This window comes from Equus asinus, chromosome 7 (genome assembly GCF_041296235.1).
Source record: "Equus asinus isolate D_3611 breed Donkey chromosome 7, EquAss-T2T_v2, whole genome shotgun sequence".
NCBI classification, from domain to species: domain Eukaryota; kingdom Metazoa; phylum Chordata; class Mammalia; order Perissodactyla; family Equidae; genus Equus; species Equus asinus.
In genome coordinates, this window is record NC_091796.1 from 53,479,333 (window position 1) to 53,497,699 (window position 18,367).

An 18,367-nucleotide genomic window follows, 5' to 3' on the forward strand; every position below is an offset into this window, starting at 1 on the left:
AGAGTAGTACAGATAAAAATGAATCTTGTGGGATACAAAATCAATGTACAAAAATCGGTTGCGTTTCTATACACTAACAACGATGTAGCAGAAAGAGAAATTAAGAATACAATCCCATTTACAATTGCAACAAAAAGAATAAAATACCTAGGAATAAACTTAACCAAAGAGGTGAAAGATCTGTACACCAAAAACTATAAAACATTGTTGAAAGAAATCGAAGAAGACACAAAGAAATGGAAAGATATTCCGTGCTCTTGGATTGGAAGAATTAACATTGTTAAAATGTCCATACTTCTTAAAGCAATCTATAGATTCAACGCAATCCCTATCAAAGTTCCAACAACATTTTTTACAGAAACAGAACAAAGAATCCTAAAATTTATACGTAACAACAAAAGACCCCGAATAGCCAAAGGATTCCTGAGAAAAAAGAACAAAACTGGAGGTATCACACTCCCCGATTTCAAATTATACTACAAAGCCATAGTAACCAAAACAGCATGGTACTGGCAAAAAAACAGACACACAGATCAATGGAACAAAATTGAGAACCCAGAAGTAAACCCACACGTTTATGGACAGCTAATATTCGACAAGGGAGCCAAGAGCATAAGATGGAGAAAGGAGTCTCTCCAATAAATGGTGTTGGGAAAACTGGACAGCCACATGCAAAAGAATGAAAGTAGACCATTCCCTTACACCACGCACAAAAATCAACTCAAAATGGATTAAAGACTTGAATGTAAGACCCGAAACCATGAGACTTCTAGAAGAAAACATAGGCAGTACGCTCTATGACATTGGTCTGAGCAGCATATTTTCAAGTCCCATGTCTGACCGGGCAAGGGAAACAAAAGAAAAAATGAACAAATGGGACTACATCAAACTAAAAAGCTTCTGCACAGCAAAGGAAACCATCAACAAAATGAAAAGACAACATAACAACTGGGAGAAGATATTTGCAAAGCACCTATCAGATAAGGGGTTAATATCCAAAATATACAAAGAACTCATACAGCTCAACAACAAAAAAACCAACAATCCAATTAGAAAATGGGCAAAAGATCTGAATAGAGATTTCTCCAAAGAAGATATACAGATGGCCAACAGGCATATGAAAAGATGCTCAACATCATTAGCTATCAGGGAAATGCAAATCAAAACTACAATGAGGTATCACCTCACTCTGGTCAGAATGGCTATAATTTACAAGATAGGAAACGACAAATGTTGGAGAGGGTGTGAAGAGAAGGGAACCCTTGTTCACTGCTGATGGCAGTGCACACTGGTGCAGCCACTACGGAAAGCAGTTTGGAGTATCCTCAGAAAATTAAGGACAGATCTCCCATATGATCCAGCTATTCCACTGCTGGGTATTTATCCAAAGAACTTGAAAACACAAAGGCATAAGGATACTTGCACCCCTATGTTCATTGCAGCATTATACACAATAGCCAAGACTTGGAAACAACCTAGGTGCCCATCAAGGGACGAATGGATAAAGAAGATGTGGTATTTATACATGATGGACTACTACTCAGCCATAAAAAGTCACGAAATCCGGCCATTTGTGACAACATGATGGAGCTTGAGGGTATTATGCTGAGTGAAATAAGTCAGAGGGAGAAAGTCAAACACCATATGATCTCACTCATAAGTAGAAGATAAAAACGACAAAAAAAAAAAAACCACATAGCATTGGAGATTGGACTGGTGGTTACCTTTGGGGGGGGGGGGCAGAAGGGGTGATTAGGGTCACATGCGAGGGGATGCACTATAATTAGTGTTCGGGTGGTGAACATGATGTAATGTATACAGAATTCGAAATATGATGCACATCCGAAAAGATAAATAAAATAAAAATAAAGTTAAAAAAAAATGAATCTTGAATGATCACGCAGAGCTTCATTAAGAAAATCTACAGACAGTGATGTCAGCATCATGGTGGAGTGTGCTCTTCTCCCAGACTTTCCCCACAACACACAAGGAAAAGGACATTCACAAACCAACAGAGGACATTCACACAACACAAAAGATGTCTGAGAGACCCAGGCAGCCATACATCTGAAGGAGGAGGTGCTAGACCCCCAGGAGGAAGTGGAAGCCGGTAAGGGGATCTCTTTTCCCTCCCCGGCAGTGATCTATGGCAAGGGACCACAGCGGCTCTGAGAAAAGAAGGGGGAGGGGCAGCTCTTTGAAGAAACACCTTCGCTCTCCAAATTCCCTCATAGCCTGTGAGAAAGCTCCACACAGAGGGGGCAGAGCTACTACCGGGGTGTCATCACCAAGCCAGCACCCCAGAACAGCAGACAGCAAGGGCAGAGGGAGAATGCCCTGGGATCACACACACAAAAGAAACTGCCCATCTGTTGCTCCAGCAACTCTTATTCAACATAGTACTGGAGGTTTTGGCCAGAGCAATTAGGCAAGAAAAAGAAATAAAAGGAATCCAAATAGTCAAGGAAGAAGTGAAACTCACTGTTTGCAGACGTGATTTTATGTATAGAAAACCCTCAAGAATCCATCAGAAAAGTATTACAAATAATCAACAACTAAAGCAAAGTTGCAGGGTACAAAATCAACTTACAAAAATCAGTTGCATTTCTACATTTTAATAAGGAACTAACAGAAAGAGCACTCAAGAATACAATCCCATTTACAATTTCAACAAAAAGAATAAAATACCTAGGAATAAATTTAACCAAGGAGGTGAAAGATCTACACAATGAAAACCATAAGACATTACTGAAAGAAATCGATGATGACATAAAGAAATGGAAAGATATTCCATGCACATGGATTGGAAGAATAAATATAGTTCAAATGTCCATACTTCCTAAAACAATCTACAGATTCAATGCAATCCCAATCAAAATCCCAAAGACATTCTTCACGGAAATATAACAAAAAATCCTAAAATTCATATGGGGCAACAAAAGACCCTGAATAGCTAAAGCAATCCTGAGAAAAAGGAACAACGCTGGAGGGATCACAATCCCTCACTTCAAAATATACTACAAAGCGATAGTAATCACAACAGCATCGTATTGGCACAAAAACGGACACATAGATCAATGGAACAGAACTGAAAAGACCACACATCTACGGACAACTAATCTTCGACAAAGGAGCTAAGAACATACAATGGAGAAAGGAAAGTCGCTTCAATAAATGGTGCTGGGAAAACTGGACAGTCACATGCAAAAGAATGAAAGTAGACCATGATCTTTTGCCATACACAAAAACTAACTCAAAATGGATCGAAGACTTGAAAGTAAGATGTGAAACCATAAAATTCCTAGAAGAAAATATAGGCAGTACACTCTGACACTAAGATATCACCTTACACCCATTAGAATGGTTACAATCACCAAAACAAAAAATGACAAATGTTGGTGAGGATGTGGAGAAGAGGGAACCCTCCTAGACTGCTAGTGGGAATGCAAACCAGTGCGGCCACTATGGAAAACAGTATGGAGAATTCTTAAAAAATTAAAAATAGAAATACCATATGACCCAGCTGTCCCACTGATGGATATTATCCAAAGAACTTGAAATCAACAATTCAAAGAGACTTATGCACCCCTAGGGTCATTGCAGCATTATTCACAATAGCCAAGACGTAGAAGCCCATCAACTGATGATTGGATAAAGAAGATGTGATATACATATACAATGGAATACTACTCAGCCATAAAAAAGGACAAAATCATCCCATTTGCAACCATATGGATGGACCTTTGAGGGTATTAAGTTAAGCAAAATAAGCCAGACAGAGAAAGACGAACACCGCATGATTTCGCTCACACGTGAAAGATAAACTAACACGTGGACAGAGAGAACAGATTAGTGGTTACCAGAAGGGAAGGGTGTTGGTGGGGGCAAGGGGGTGGGCATAAGGGCTAAAGTGGCACATTTATATAGTGACAGACAAATAATAATGTACAGCTGAAATTTCACAATGTTATAAACTATTATGAACTCCAGAAAAAGAGAAGAAAATCTACCAAAAGGCTGGGAATGAGGTTTGACTTAAATGTGCAATTAAAAATGAATCCTTTGACAGCAATGTAGCAAAGCAACTGTAAATGGGCAAAAGTAGATGCACTGAGACTAGACAGAAGACTTACTGCAATCATTCAAGCGGAGATGATGAAGCCTGAACAAGAGTAGTCGTAGTAGAAGACAAAGAAAAGGTTAGGCCTCTGTCTGAAGACTGCCACTAATCAGAAATCTACATTTAGCGGCCTTTTCTTTGGTTCACAATCAGAACATTTACTTATCTTTAATATTCTGGCAGCTCCACATTTCTCCAAAGTTTTTCCTAAGGATCCTCAATCACATCAGCATGTTAATTCAATATTCTAGGGTGTCGTCTGCCTCGATCTGGGGATGTAAACTAATTTAAAGTACTCAAATGTTTTCTCTTTCCCTGAACTTCAATTCCTTTAAGTTTAAAAATCATGAGAATAATGAAAACAAAAAATGATACACTAAGTAATTCTTCATCCAATCCATTAACCCAAAAGTTCCAATCTGTTTCAGTCTGTTCTTCCATTTGTCCTCCTTACCCCTTCCCGCTCATAAACCAAGTTCAATTTATACCAAACTCAAAGATAACATACTTCTGGATGGCTCTCTGACTTAACAAATGCTGTTTCCTCTCTGCCTGAATTGTTCTTCCTCAATTGAGAAATCTAGCCCATCCTTTAAGACTCAACTCAAATATAACATTCTTTCTGAAGTTTTCTTTACTCCCTCAAGATGTGTATCATTACTTTGTCTACAAACTTCCACTATTATAAAGATGGATATATACATTATTATTCACTTCTGTGTGTATTTCCCTCCACAAGATGGGAAGATCTACAGTTTAAAAAAACAAAAAACACTGTCTTATTTTTCATGTCTTTAGCGACTGGACATTCAAAAAGTATTTCAAGAATAAATGGTCTCATGTAGTGAATTTACCATTTTCTCATACTTCTTGAACTCATAACTCTAAATGAGGAAAGGTTAGAGCGGGGAAGTTACTTTTGTTGTCTTAGAAACTTTTCGTACGTCTTGGTTTATCAAAGGCTTTTGGCCTAACATAATTTCTATAGATTTATACTACTCTTTTGCATTTATTCCTGGATGTGTACTCATACTTGACATGCTCATTCATATGTTTCCAATTGGAACTGAGAACTCCGTATGGAATAACTCTGGTTTCTTTGGCTGCAACATTCTTTTATTTACACCTTCTTGAAATTTAATCCTTCACTTGGAATCACTATTAATAGAATTTATCTTTTCAATAAATTGGATTAAATTTCCTAAGCTTGGGGCATATGCCTGACTGTGCCCAGCATTTCTTTCCTTCATTAATATAAGGTCTTCAGAAGTGGTTCTCAACTGAGGGCAATTTTGACTCCTAGGGGACATATGGCTAAGTCTTGAGACATTTTTAGTTGTCACAACTGGGGAAGGAAGAGAGTATGCTACTGGCATCTAGAAGGTAGAGGCCAGGAATGCTGCTAAACATCCAACAACGCGAAGGAGTATCCCACAACAAAGAGTTATCTGACCCAAAATGTCAACAGTGCCACTATTGAGAAACCCTGGTCTTAGAGTAAACTGAATGCTTTGTCTCAAGGTCTCTGTCACATCCCAAATGCTAACCAATTCCTCTTTTTTGGTCACAAACTTAGAATAGCAATTACTCTTATTACTTCCTCAATAATTAAATTATCAGCAAAGCAAATAAAAAGTTCATTAACTGTTCTGTATGCTTTTATAAGTGGATAACTACTATACCATCACTACCATAGCTATTATGCCACTTTTGTAATTTGTATTAGGAAAGCTATAGTATGTAACCATAAAACATCATCTCTGGGTTTATTTTCTTTATCCAAACAAACACTCTCTACCACATTTTTACTCAGGTTCATGGATTTTCTTCATACAATGCTCTTCCCTCCTCCATTACCTTCTTTTAGACTGGTAAGATTTGCTTAATAAGTATGCTTTTCTACTAACATATCATAATTACGAATCTTGTACCCCAAAGTCTCAGTGACATTCATAATGGTTTACAAGCATATACAGTCATAATTACTGTTCCCAAATTCCACCTCCCTCCTCCCAAAGCCCCCCTCCCCAACATGTTTCTTTAAAAATGTGACTAACTCCCAGCAAGATAGTTCACTTTATCTAGATATCTCTCTAACTCCTACTTAAAGTTCACTTTAAAATCTTTATCAGTTATGTAAGGCTGATAAACATTTTCTTTATAGTCCTCATCATTTAGGTATCATACACCAGAGTCCAGAAAAGAAAATCTTTCTATTTTTAACTAATTATTCAGTTAAATGGTCACAGATTCTCTTTTTCCTTTCAGTCTCCATACATTCTTCAACACAAAGAGATGAAAATTAACAGCTTGTAATACAGTTAAGCCTGGAGTTCAAAATATTTCAAGCTGCTTGCTATACTTTAAAGCTGCTATATTTTACTGAGACTTAAGCCGAATTATTATTAAGCCGAAAGATTTTATCCCATACTCTAGGTTTATTCTTAGATCACTACATCTGGTATGTCAGCAAAAAGAAATTCAAAACAAAACATTTACCTTTAGTAAAATAATTTTAATGTACACACTAATGAAAGCTATAAATATCCACATAAATGAATTTCAGCAGTATGTAAAATACTATCCTATGAAAATATATTACTCTATGTGAAATATTACATAAACACAATTTCAGAAGGAGAATGTTATAATGTCATGTAAATGGAATCATACAGTAAGTACCTTTTGTGCCTAGCTTTTTTCACTTACCACAATCCTTTTGAGATTTACTGATGATGTTGCACCTATCAGTAGTTTACTCCTTTTTAACTGTTGAATGTTCCACATGGGGGGATGTACCACAATTTGCTTATCCACTTACCAGCTAATGGGCAGCTGGGTTGCTTCCACTTTACAGCAATTATAAATAAAGCCTTCTTAAACATTTTCATATAGGTCTTTGTGTGAATTCATGCTTTCACTTCTCTTGGATAAATACCCAGGAGTGAGATTCCTGGGTCATATGGTAAATGCATGTATAACTTTACAAGAAAAAATGCCAAATTGTTTTCCAAAGTGCCTTACCATTTTACAAACCAACCAGCAAAGTGTCAGAGTTCAGTTGCTCCACATTTTCATATACACTTACAATGTCAGTTTTTAAAATTTTATTCTTTTCTTTTTTTCCTCCTTCTTCTTCCCAAAGCCCTCCAGAACATAGTTGCATATTTTTAATTGTGGGTCCTTCTCACTATGACATGTGGGATGCCACCTCAGCATGGCCTGATGAGTGGCGCCAGGATCCAAACTGGCGAAATCCCAGACTGCCAAAGCAGAGTGTGCCAACCCAAGTACTTGGCCACGGGGCCAGCCCCTAATAGTTAAGTATTGGTATCTCACTGTGGTGATAATATGCAACTTTCTAATGACTAATCACGTTGAACAGCTTTTCATGTGCTTATGGGCACTGTGTATCTTCTTTGGAGAAATGTCTGTTCAATTCCTTTGACCTCTTTTTTTTTGGTGAGGGAGACTGGCCCTGAGCTAACATCCATAGCCAATCTTCCTCTTTTTGCTTGAGAAGAGTGGCCCTGAGCGAACATCTGTGCCAATCTTCCTCTATTTCACATGTGGGATGCCACCACAGCATGGCTTGATGAGCAGTGTGTAGGTCTGTACCTCAGATCCGAACCATCAAACCCGGGCCCGTGAAGCAGAGCACATTAACTTAACCACTACACCACCGGGCAAGCCTCACTGTGACCATTTTTAAATTGGGTTGTCTTTTTATCATTGAGCTGTAAGACTTCTTTACATATCCTAGACACCAATCCTTTTTCAGTGTTATGATTTGCTAATATTTTCTCCCATTCTATGGGTTGTCTTTTCATTTTCTTGATAGTGTCCTTGGAAGCACAGATGTTTTTAATTTTGATGATGTCCAACTTATTTTTCTTTTGCTGCTTGTACTTTAGATTATCTAAGAAACAATGGCCTAATCCAAGGTCATGAAGATTTACGCCTGTGTTTTCTTCTAAGAGTTTTATAGTGTTAGTTTTTACATTCTGAATTGATTTTGTATATGGTATGAGTCAGGAGTCCAACTTCATTCTTTTGCTATGGATATACAGCTGTCTGAACACCATTTGTTGAAAGACTATTCTTTGCCCTTTCACATATTTTACAACTATTTTCTCCCAGTCTGTAGCTTTTTCTTAGCAGTGTCTTCTGAAGAGAAAACTTTTGAATTCTGACGAAGTCTAATCTATCTTTTTTTTTTTTTTTTTAAATGGCTTGTGCAGGGCACCAGCCCCGGGGCCTAGTGGTTAAGTTTGGGGTGCTCCACTTTGGGGGCCCAGGTTTGGTTCCTGGGCACAGACCTACACTACTTGCCAGCCACCATGCTGTGGTGGCAACCCACAGACAAAATAGAGGAAGATCAGTACAGATGTTAGCTCAGGGTGAATCTTCCTCAGGAAAAAAAAACAAAAAAAGGTTGGTGCTATTTGTGTCCCATCTACGAAATTCTTCCCTAACAAAGTCTCAAATAGTTTCTGTTTTCTTCTGGAAATGTTATAATTTTAGCTATTACATTTAGGTCTATGAACCATATTGAGTTAATTTTTGTATATGGTGCGAAGTAAGGCTTGAATATTGAATTACCATATCATCTTTGTTGAAAAATCAATTGATCATATATGTATGGGTCTATGTCTGCACTCTCTATTCTGTTTCATTTATTTATGTGCTTATTCTTTCATTAACATTATACTGTCTTGATCTTGAAATCCAGTAATGTTAATCATCCAAATCTGCTCTTACTTTCCAAAATTGTTTGGACTACGTCAGATCCTTCAGATTTCCATACAATTTTAAAATTGCTTGTCACTTTATACAAAAAAGTCTGCTTAGGTTCTGAGAAGACACAGATTCTACAGATCAATTAATTTGGGCATTCTTGACATTTTAATATCAAATCGTCTAATGCATAAACATTGACTATCTGCTTGTTTTTTTGTAAGGTCTTCTTTAATTTCTCTCAAGAATATTATGTAGTTTTCAGTATACAGGTCTTATATATATTTTGCCAAATTTATCCCTAAATTTTTCATGTTTTTGCTTCTACTGTAAATGGTGCTATATATTATAATGTCAATTTCAAATTGCTTGTTGCTAAATATAGAGAAATACAATTGCTTTTTGTATACTAATCTTCTAACTTGCAAGCTTGTTGAACTTAATTAGTTCTTCTAGCTTTTTTTGTAGAATCCTGAGGATTTAGTATACAGAAAAGCATTTGTCTGAATACGTAAAATTTTACCTCTTCTTTTTTAATCTATATGATTTTTCTTTATTTTACATTATTGCACTGTCAAAAACTTCCAGAACAATGTTGAATGAAAGTGATGAGAGAAGACACACTTGCCTTTTCCCAAGCTTGGTAGAACATTTAGTCATACACAATTAAATATAATCTGAATTGTAGGTTTTTTGTAGATTCTCTTTATCAGGGTAAGAAAGTTTCCTTCAATTCCTAGTTTGAGAGAGATTTTTTAATCAAGAATGGATACTGAGTCTTATCAGTCCTTTTTCTGTATCTTTTGAGATGATATTACAGATATTTTTAAATATGTTAATATGGTAAATTACACTAATTGATTTTTGAACCTCAAACTAACTTTGCAATCCTGGTATAAACGTTCCTTGGTCACAATTTTTACCTGATGCTAGATATGACCTATTAAAATTTTGTTATATCATGGTACAAGAACAGGCATACAGATCAATGAACAGAACTGAAAGCCTAGAAACAAAACCACACATCTACGGGCAGCTAATCTTAGACAAAGGAGCCAAGAACATACACCAGAGTAAGGAAAGCCTCTTTAATAATTGGTGCCGGGAAAACGTGACAGCCACAAGCAAAAAGTGGAAGTAGACCACCAGCTTTCTCCATACACAAAAATAGACTCAAAATGAACCAAAGACTTGAAGGTAAGACCTGAAACCATAAAACTTCTGGAAGATAATATAGGTAGTACACTCTTTGACATCCTACTTAAAAGGATCTTTTCAAATACCATGTCTACTCAGACAAAGGAAACAAAAGAAAAAATAAACAAGTGGGACTTCATCAGACTAAAGAGCTTCTGCAAGGCAAAGGAAATCAAGATCAAAATGAAAAACATCCCACCAAATGGGAGAAAACATTTGCAAATGATATATCTGATACGGGTTAATCACCCTAATATATAAAGACTTACACAAATGAACTACAAATAAACAAACAACCCAATCAAAAACTGGGCAGAGGATATGAACAGACATTTTTCCAAAGAAAATATAAAGGGGGCTAATAGGCACATAAAAAGATGCTCAATATCATTAATCGTCAGGGAAATGCAAATCAAAACTACACTTAGATATCATCTTATGCCCGTTAGAATGGCTATAATCACCAAGACAAAAAACAACAAATGTTGGAGAGGTTGTGGTGAAAAGAGAACCCTCATACACTGCTGGTGGGAATGCAAACTGGTGCAGCCACTATGGAAAATAGTATGGAGATTTCTCAAAAAATTAAAAATAGAAATACCATATGACCCAGCTATCCCACTACTGGATATTTACCCAAAGAACTTGAAATCAACAATTCAAAGAGACTTATTCACCCCTATGTTCATTGCAGCATTAATCACAATAGCTAAGATGTGGAAGCAACCCAAACGCCCATTGACTGATGATCAGATAAAGAAGACGTGGTGCATACACACACACACACGCACACACACACACACACACACAATGGAATACCACTCAGCCATAAAAAAAGACAAAATCATCCCATTCACAACCACATGGATGACCTTGAGGGCATTATGTTAAGCAAACTAAGCCAGACAGAGAAAGACAAACACCATATGATTTCACTCATATGTGGAATATAAACAAACTTAAGGACAAAGAGAACAATTTAGTGGTTACCAGGGGGATGAGGGGTGGAGTGTGGGTACAAGGGGTGAAGGGGCAGATTTATATGTTGTCTGACAAACATTAATGTACAACTGAAATTTCGCAGTGTTATAAACTATTATGACCACAATAAAAAAAATTGCTATATTATTCTCCATACTTTTCTCCAATTTAAAAACCAGACTAAACTACACAAGTTTATCAGTTAAAACAGTTTACTTTAGCTTTATACTTCCATTTTATTTTACTTATCTCTACTGTGGTTATTGATATGTCTATTTATAAAACATAATATAAAGGTATACTTAATATTACGAAAGCAGCAATTTGCACAGCAAAAGGAGTAATAGATTAAGAAAGCATGTGTTTCAATTCTTGCTCCCCAACTTTACAAAATTACACACCCTCCTTCGTACTAGTAAGCATTTATCCTTTGCCTCCCATCAAATAAGAAATGGCCAAGTTTCTCCATCTTTTGCTATAGTGTTAAGCAGAGAGGTAAGCAAATGTAAACAGTAGGGCCAGTCTCAGTGGTCTAGTGGTAAAGTTCAGCCTGCTCTGCTTCAGCGGCCCGGGTTCAGTTCCCAGGCATGGACTATACCACTCTGTTAGCAGCCATGCTGTTCCAGCAGCCCACATATTAAAAAATAGAGAAAGATTGGCATGGATGTTAGCTCAGGGCAAATCTTCCTCAGGAAAGAAAACAAATATTTTTTTAAAAGGGACTGGCCCGGTGGCATAGTGGTTAAGTTAGCCCACTCTGCTTTGGTGGCCCAGGGTTCACAGGTTTGGATCCTGGGAGTGGACATACACAGCATTCATCAAGCCATGTTGTGGCAGCATCCCACATACAAAAGAGAGGAAAGTGGCACAGATGTTACCTCAGAGCAATCTTCCTCAAGCAAAAAGAGGAAGATTGGCAACAGATACTAGCTCAGGGCCAATTTTCCTCACCAAAAAGAAAAAAAAAAAAACAAAACCATAAACAGTAATAAAATTTTCCTGGCATTTCAGTAAGATGTGAGAAATCAAGAAAACTTTCATACTTAAAAAGTTCCCAATTCAGAATCTAGCACCATATCCCAAAGTAAAATTAAGGCTGAATAAATATTTTCATTAAAAACAGAAAAACTAAGAAAACATAGAATTGTTAAGTAAAATTCTTAGGCAAGATTTCAAAGTGTAAAAGAAATTACAACAAAGTAAAAAGATTTAACTATTTAGAAAATAAAACTTTTCTGACAAAATATATGTAACCAAAATAGAAAGATAATGCAAAAACCAACCCAACCTAAATCTATCAATATGTATGGTTTAGGAACAGAAATAAAGAAACAGAGTGGGGATGACTTTATGATGTACATCTTATTCCCAATTCTTTAAGATTAAAATTTTAAAACTATTTTAATTAAGTTCTTTAATCAAATTTTTAAAGGATAGTATCTAATATCAAAATCCAAAAAAGTTTTCAGAAAACAACATCTGTAAAACTTAAATATAAGCCAGCTTTCATGGAGAAAATTCTTATAAGTCTATGGTAGCAGAGCTTTTCATATATAATCTAATCTTAACTGCAGTTTTAAAATACAGCTAATTCATTACAGAAGAAAAATAGAAGATAAATATAACATTATTGAAATTCAATCTGCAGGTACATATATGCTTATTTTAACACTTATTTGAGCCACTTTGTTTTGAGTCCCTTCCCTGCAAAATATTTTATAGATTCTCCTGATTGGTACACAAACTGACTAATAAAGTTTCTTTCGCATTTCTACTCAGTTTAGGTACGAATTATTGATGAAATAACCAAAGAGTAGACAGAAGGAAAAAAAGAAATTTTTTTAAATTATCTAAGTCAAGATTGTGTTACATACAATCTGTCATTAACCTCCACAAAAAAATTACTTACATCTGCTTAAAAAGTTGTCAATATTTTTGTTTTTTCTTAAGGCAGGAAAATCCAAATCATATACCAAAGCATCCAATCCATCCTAAACAAATAAACAAACAGACAGTTAGTTTTTTGGATCACACCATGAACACTTTCCTTTCTTATGAGTAAAGAATAAAACATATGCTTTGACATTTAATTTGCCCTCTCTCATACATCTTGCATTCATTTAACACCTTCTACAAGGTTACATGAGTACCAGGACAAGAAAATATTTGTTTTTATTTCATATAGGGATGAAATAAATTTTCACCTTCTAACTCTCTCCCAGGCCAGGGAGCAGCAAAATCACCAAAAACTGGCTACAAGTGACTTCAGCTTATGCCCTTTTCCCCTCATAAGGGCATGAAATTTTATTTTTCACTTCCCCTTCTACTTAGTGCACATATCTTTGTTTCACAGACACTCAACAAAAACAAATGGCCTATATTTGTGACTACAAGTATTTCACAAGGTAGTAGCTAAGTAGCAGTTCCTAAAATGTGAAGTTTAGTATAAAATAAATTCTTAGATACATTTTTTCTTTTTTCTATTTTTTTTTTTTGAGGGAGATTAACCCTGATCTAACATCTGCCACCAATCCTCCTCTTTTTTTTGATGAGGAAGATTGGCCCTGAGGTAACATCCATGCCCATCTTCCTCTACTTTATATGTGGGATGCCTGCCACAGCATGGTTTGATGAGCAGGTGCACAGGTCTGCACCGGGGATCAGAGCCAGCAACCCCTGGCCACCAAAGTGGAGTGTGTGAACTTAACTGCTGCACCACCAAGCCGGTCCCTAGATAATTTTTTAATTACAAAAACATATTGGGTTTTCCTAAGGGTTCTCTTTCTTTCTTTGAAGCACTTTCTAGGGCAATCATTAGTAAAGGACAAACTTTAGTTTTTACTGTTCGGTGGATGTTTAAATATTATCTAAGCAAGTACAGGGCAATGTGAAGGTGTACTAATCAGTGTTGAAGTGGAAATGCATCTATTCAGATTATATCCTGTCATGCAGCAGGAGGAACATGCAAATAATCCCAAGTAATTTTTATTTTATTTAGCTGGCGAAATTAAGTTTGTTCCAACAGAGCCCAAGAATAAAAACAAGCAGCAAGGGCCAGCCCGGTGGTGTAGTAGAAAAGTCCACGCACTCTGCTTTGGCGGTCCAGGGTTTGCGGGTTCAGATCCTGGGCCTGCATCTACACACTGCTCATAAAGCCAGGCTGTGGCAGCGACTCACATAAAAAATAGAGGAAGATTGGCACAGATGTTAGCTCAGTGACAATCTTCCTCAAGCAAAAAGAGGAAGGTTGACAACAAATACTAGCTCAGGGTCAATATTCCTACCAAAAAAAAAAAAGAAAAGAACAGAAGCAGCAAAGAAAGACTCAACCCTGGACAGTCATGTTCATAAAAGATCGAATGAAAAATTAAAGCCAGAGGATATACAGACTTTACACTTTGTATTAAGCCACGCGCGTGAATTACTCAGCTTTTACAAGACTTAAAATAGTCCCCCTAGGAAAACAAAAAGTAGAGTCAAATTTAAACAGGCCTTAAAATATATCACTGCATAAGTTGGAAACTGACCATGGAGAAGATGGCTAGTAATACCAACGTTATTCACTGCTTTAAGAGACCAACCCACCCTATACTGGCTTTTCAAAATTCAGAAGTTTGTACAGATCTGAAGAAAAAGCTCCTCCTCTAAAGCAAGTTCATCTATCCCTGAGATACATTTCTTAGAGTTCAAAGCAAGTTCATCTATCCCTGAGATACATTTCTTAGAGTTCTATAAGCCAACTGAATATTTATTTTGCACAGTAATTCTTTTTAAAGAAAAGAGATGAGAACTTTCACATGAGAACTTGATTTTTAGGAAGACCAGCTAATGCTTGGTCTATTTTAAATTGAAAAACCAAACCAATAAGTATTGGAATTCACTATTTTCTAGGAAAAGGCAAATTAAATATGAATATTTAAAAAGGGGGGGGCTGGCCCCATGGCATAGTGGTTAAGTTCAGCATGCTCTGCTTTGGCAGCCCAGGTTCGTGGGTTCAGTTTCTGGGTGGGGACCTACACCACTTGTCAGCCATGCTGTGGTGGTGACCCACATGCAAAGTGGAGGAAGACTGGCACAGATATTAGCTCAAGGCTAATCTTCCTCAAGCCGAAAACAAAAAAAGAGTTAGATTGCCAACATATGTTAGCTCAGGGCCAATCTTCCTTAGGAGGAAAAAAACACCTTTGACCAGATTTTTAAGTTCTTTAAGGCAGAAACCACAATCAACATCTCGTTTTCTCCCACAGCGTCTTATAGAATGATCTGAACAAGTTGACACAAAATGTACAGTAAACCAAGGCCAGTCTGGTGGCATAGCAGTTAAGTTTGTTGGTTCAGATCCCCAGCGCGGACCTATGCACCACTTATCAAGCCATGCTGAGGTAGGCATCCCACATATAAAGTAGAGGAAGATGGGGATAGATGTTAGCTCAGGGACACTCTTCCTTAGCAAAAAAGAGGAGGATTGGTGATGGATGTTAGCTCAGGGCTAATCGTCCTCAAAAGAAAAAGAGAAAAAGTATGTATGTTAAACCAATGATTTTTACGCTCAACAGCAAAAGCATTACATTATTCAAGAAGCAATATTCTTCTTAGATTGGATACTAAGCTTCAGTGCACCGTGTCACTCCAAAAAATTATACAGACCATAGAGGAGTGCAAGTACTATTACCTACACAAGAAAAATTTTACACCAAATTTTGATACCTTAAATTTGTCTAGGAAATGCAAGTAGGTATAATGGAATAACCTCAATATATTATTATACTTTGTAACTATTATTTTAAGAGCTCCTAGTAAACATCTACTTCAAAAGACACTTTCCAGTTTTAAAAGGCTCAGAACATCTAAATTTATAATAGCTTAAATTATTTCCTGATATCAAATAAAACACTAAAAAGTGAGGGAAAAGTATATTAAATTTTACTCACATGCTCTCTTTGGTAAATATACTGAAAACAACTGCCTCCAATCTTACTCCAAATATGTTTTACAAAATGTTGGACAAAAAAGAACCTCAAAAATTACCTTGTTTAACCAACTCATTTTATAGCCAAGGCAAATAATGAGAAATATTAACTGGCTTGTCCAACGCCACAGAGCTAGCTAGTCAGCTGTGTCCAAATCAAAATACTCTTTCTAGTAGTTATAGACATAACATGACCACGACGAAAATATAATTTAAAATATCCTGACTCTCTTAAAAATGAAATTAGGAATTAAGAATAAAAATGTATATTTAAACCAAGATATATTGTTCAAAAAGTAACAGCAATTGGGGCCGCCCGGTGGCACAGCAGTTAAGTGCGCACATTCTGCTTTGGTGGCCCCAGGGTTCACTGGTTCGGATCCCGGGTGTGGACATGGCACAGCTTGGCAAGCCATGCTGTGGTAGGCGTCCCACGCATAAAGGAGAGGAAGATGGGCCCGGATGTTAGCTCAGGGCCAGGCTTCCTCAGAAAAAAAGAGGAAGATTGGCAGATGTTAGCTCAGGGCTAGTCTTCCTCAAAAAAAAAAAAAAAAAGAAGGGGCTGGCCCCGTGACCGAGTGGTTAAGTTCGCGCGCTCTGCTGCAGGCAGCCCAGTGTTTTGTTGGTTCGAATCCTGGGCACACACATGGCACTGCTCGTCAAACCACGCTGAGGCAGCGTCCCACATGCCACAACTAGAAGGACCCACAACGAAGAATATACAACTATGTACCGGGGGGCTTTGGGGAGAAAAAGGAAAAAAAAAAAAAATCTTTAAAAAACTAACAGAAATTAATAGAAAATCATAAGTCATTCTTCTAATTACTGGCAAGGACTCAAACCTAGTGTTCTCACTCAAAATCCTATGTTTTCTCTATTATACCTCATGTTTTACTCATAGCATGGCAGACACTGTGGGCTTTCTTACCCCAACAATTATTACCCCCTTCTACCTTCCTAATTTAACCTTGTTTCTTTTCAGGGCACCTACCCTCTTCCATGAGACTATGAGCTTCCAATGAGGGAGAGACCTTACCCAGCTCCAGAAGATTGGTTCTGATTAGTCTAATTTAAGTAAAACATGGAGGCCCATTACTTCTGCCAGTGTTCAGCTTAAGTACAGGAAAATGGCAATAATCTGGCACATGAGACATGAGGGAAAACCTACTGAAAGGTTTCTGAGAAAAGCTTCTTCTCTCTTGAAAGAGAGACAACTAAGACCCAGCCTCTCCTTTCATGAAAAATTGTCATGTCTGTATGTGACACCTTAAACAACAGCAACCATCTTGCAGCCTCAAGGGAAGTTGGCAGAGGAAAAAGCCAAACACAATGAGGATGACAGAGCTAAAGGACAGAAGGAACGTGGGTCCTGATGTTTGTTGAACCACTGAATTAACCTACTCTGCAGCCACTTTACTGATACTTTCTTGAGATAATAAATTTTCCTTATGGTTTAACTCAATTTGCATTGGGTTTTCTATTTCTTGTGACTAAAAGCATCCTAAGTGAATTACACTGTAAGAGCTCAATAATTAACACCAATGAGTTGAAACAGCATTAATCAATGCATAAGCTACAGGACTTGTTGCACTGAAAAGGCAAGAGAACTGTCCAATAGTGAGCCAAGGGGCAAGATGGGGCTGACAAAAAGTGTCACTCTAAGGTAAATGTTGTTTGTGTAATTGGACAGCACTATGGAGAAGATTTTTGAGTTATACTTAATAATAATGAATTCCAGATGGGTCAAAAAAATTCTACCATGAAAAAATAAGGCAAAACCATTTTAAAGAAAAAAATCTATTTGCATGTTACTGTTGGGAGGACAAGTCATATAACCTTTCTTTGCCACAGTTTTCTCTTTTGTAAAATGGGGATAATTACCTACAACTCATAAGGGATTTACGAAAATTAAATGAGTAAAGTACGTGAAGTATTTGGCCCTTAAGAGTCCCACTTCCCTCTCTTTATTTCTCTAGTTGACATTTGAAAGTTCTACAAGTCAGTATCACTAGTGATAGAAAGGACTTAAAGAGAAAATAGACATTTTAGTCATGTCGTCATAAAACCTTAAGAGTAAATATTAGGTCACAATGTTAAATCCTTTCACAATGTAGTAATCTCACCTATGATTTTTTCCTTTTTTTTTTACATAGGGGCATCTGACTTTTGCTTGACCAGAGAATGTGATCATGCATTTGTTAACGGAAGATGAACTGCCTCAACTAATTGTATATGGTTCACTACGTGTTTGGACCTATCATCATACACTTTAAATTCTTTCTTTGCTAAGGCAGATTTGCCCTGAGCTAACATCTGTGCCAATCTTACTCTATTTTGTGTGTGGGTTGTTGCCAGAGCATGGC

The 18,367-nt window shown here is 36.9% G+C and overlaps 1 protein-coding gene across 2 annotated transcripts in view; it reads right to left on the bottom strand.

Moving 5' to 3' along the window:
* ROCK1 (Rho associated coiled-coil containing protein kinase 1) overlaps positions 1-18,367 on the bottom strand; it is a 160,202-nt gene that overhangs the window by 112,155 nt on the left and 29,680 nt on the right. For both annotated transcript variants that reach the window (XM_014860419.3, XM_014860420.3), the window contains exon 2: positions 12,945-13,026. In XM_014860419.3, coding sequence (XP_014715905.1) covers positions 12,945-13,026 — 82 coding nt within the window. The remainder of the gene's footprint in view (positions 1-12,944; positions 13,027-18,367) is intronic.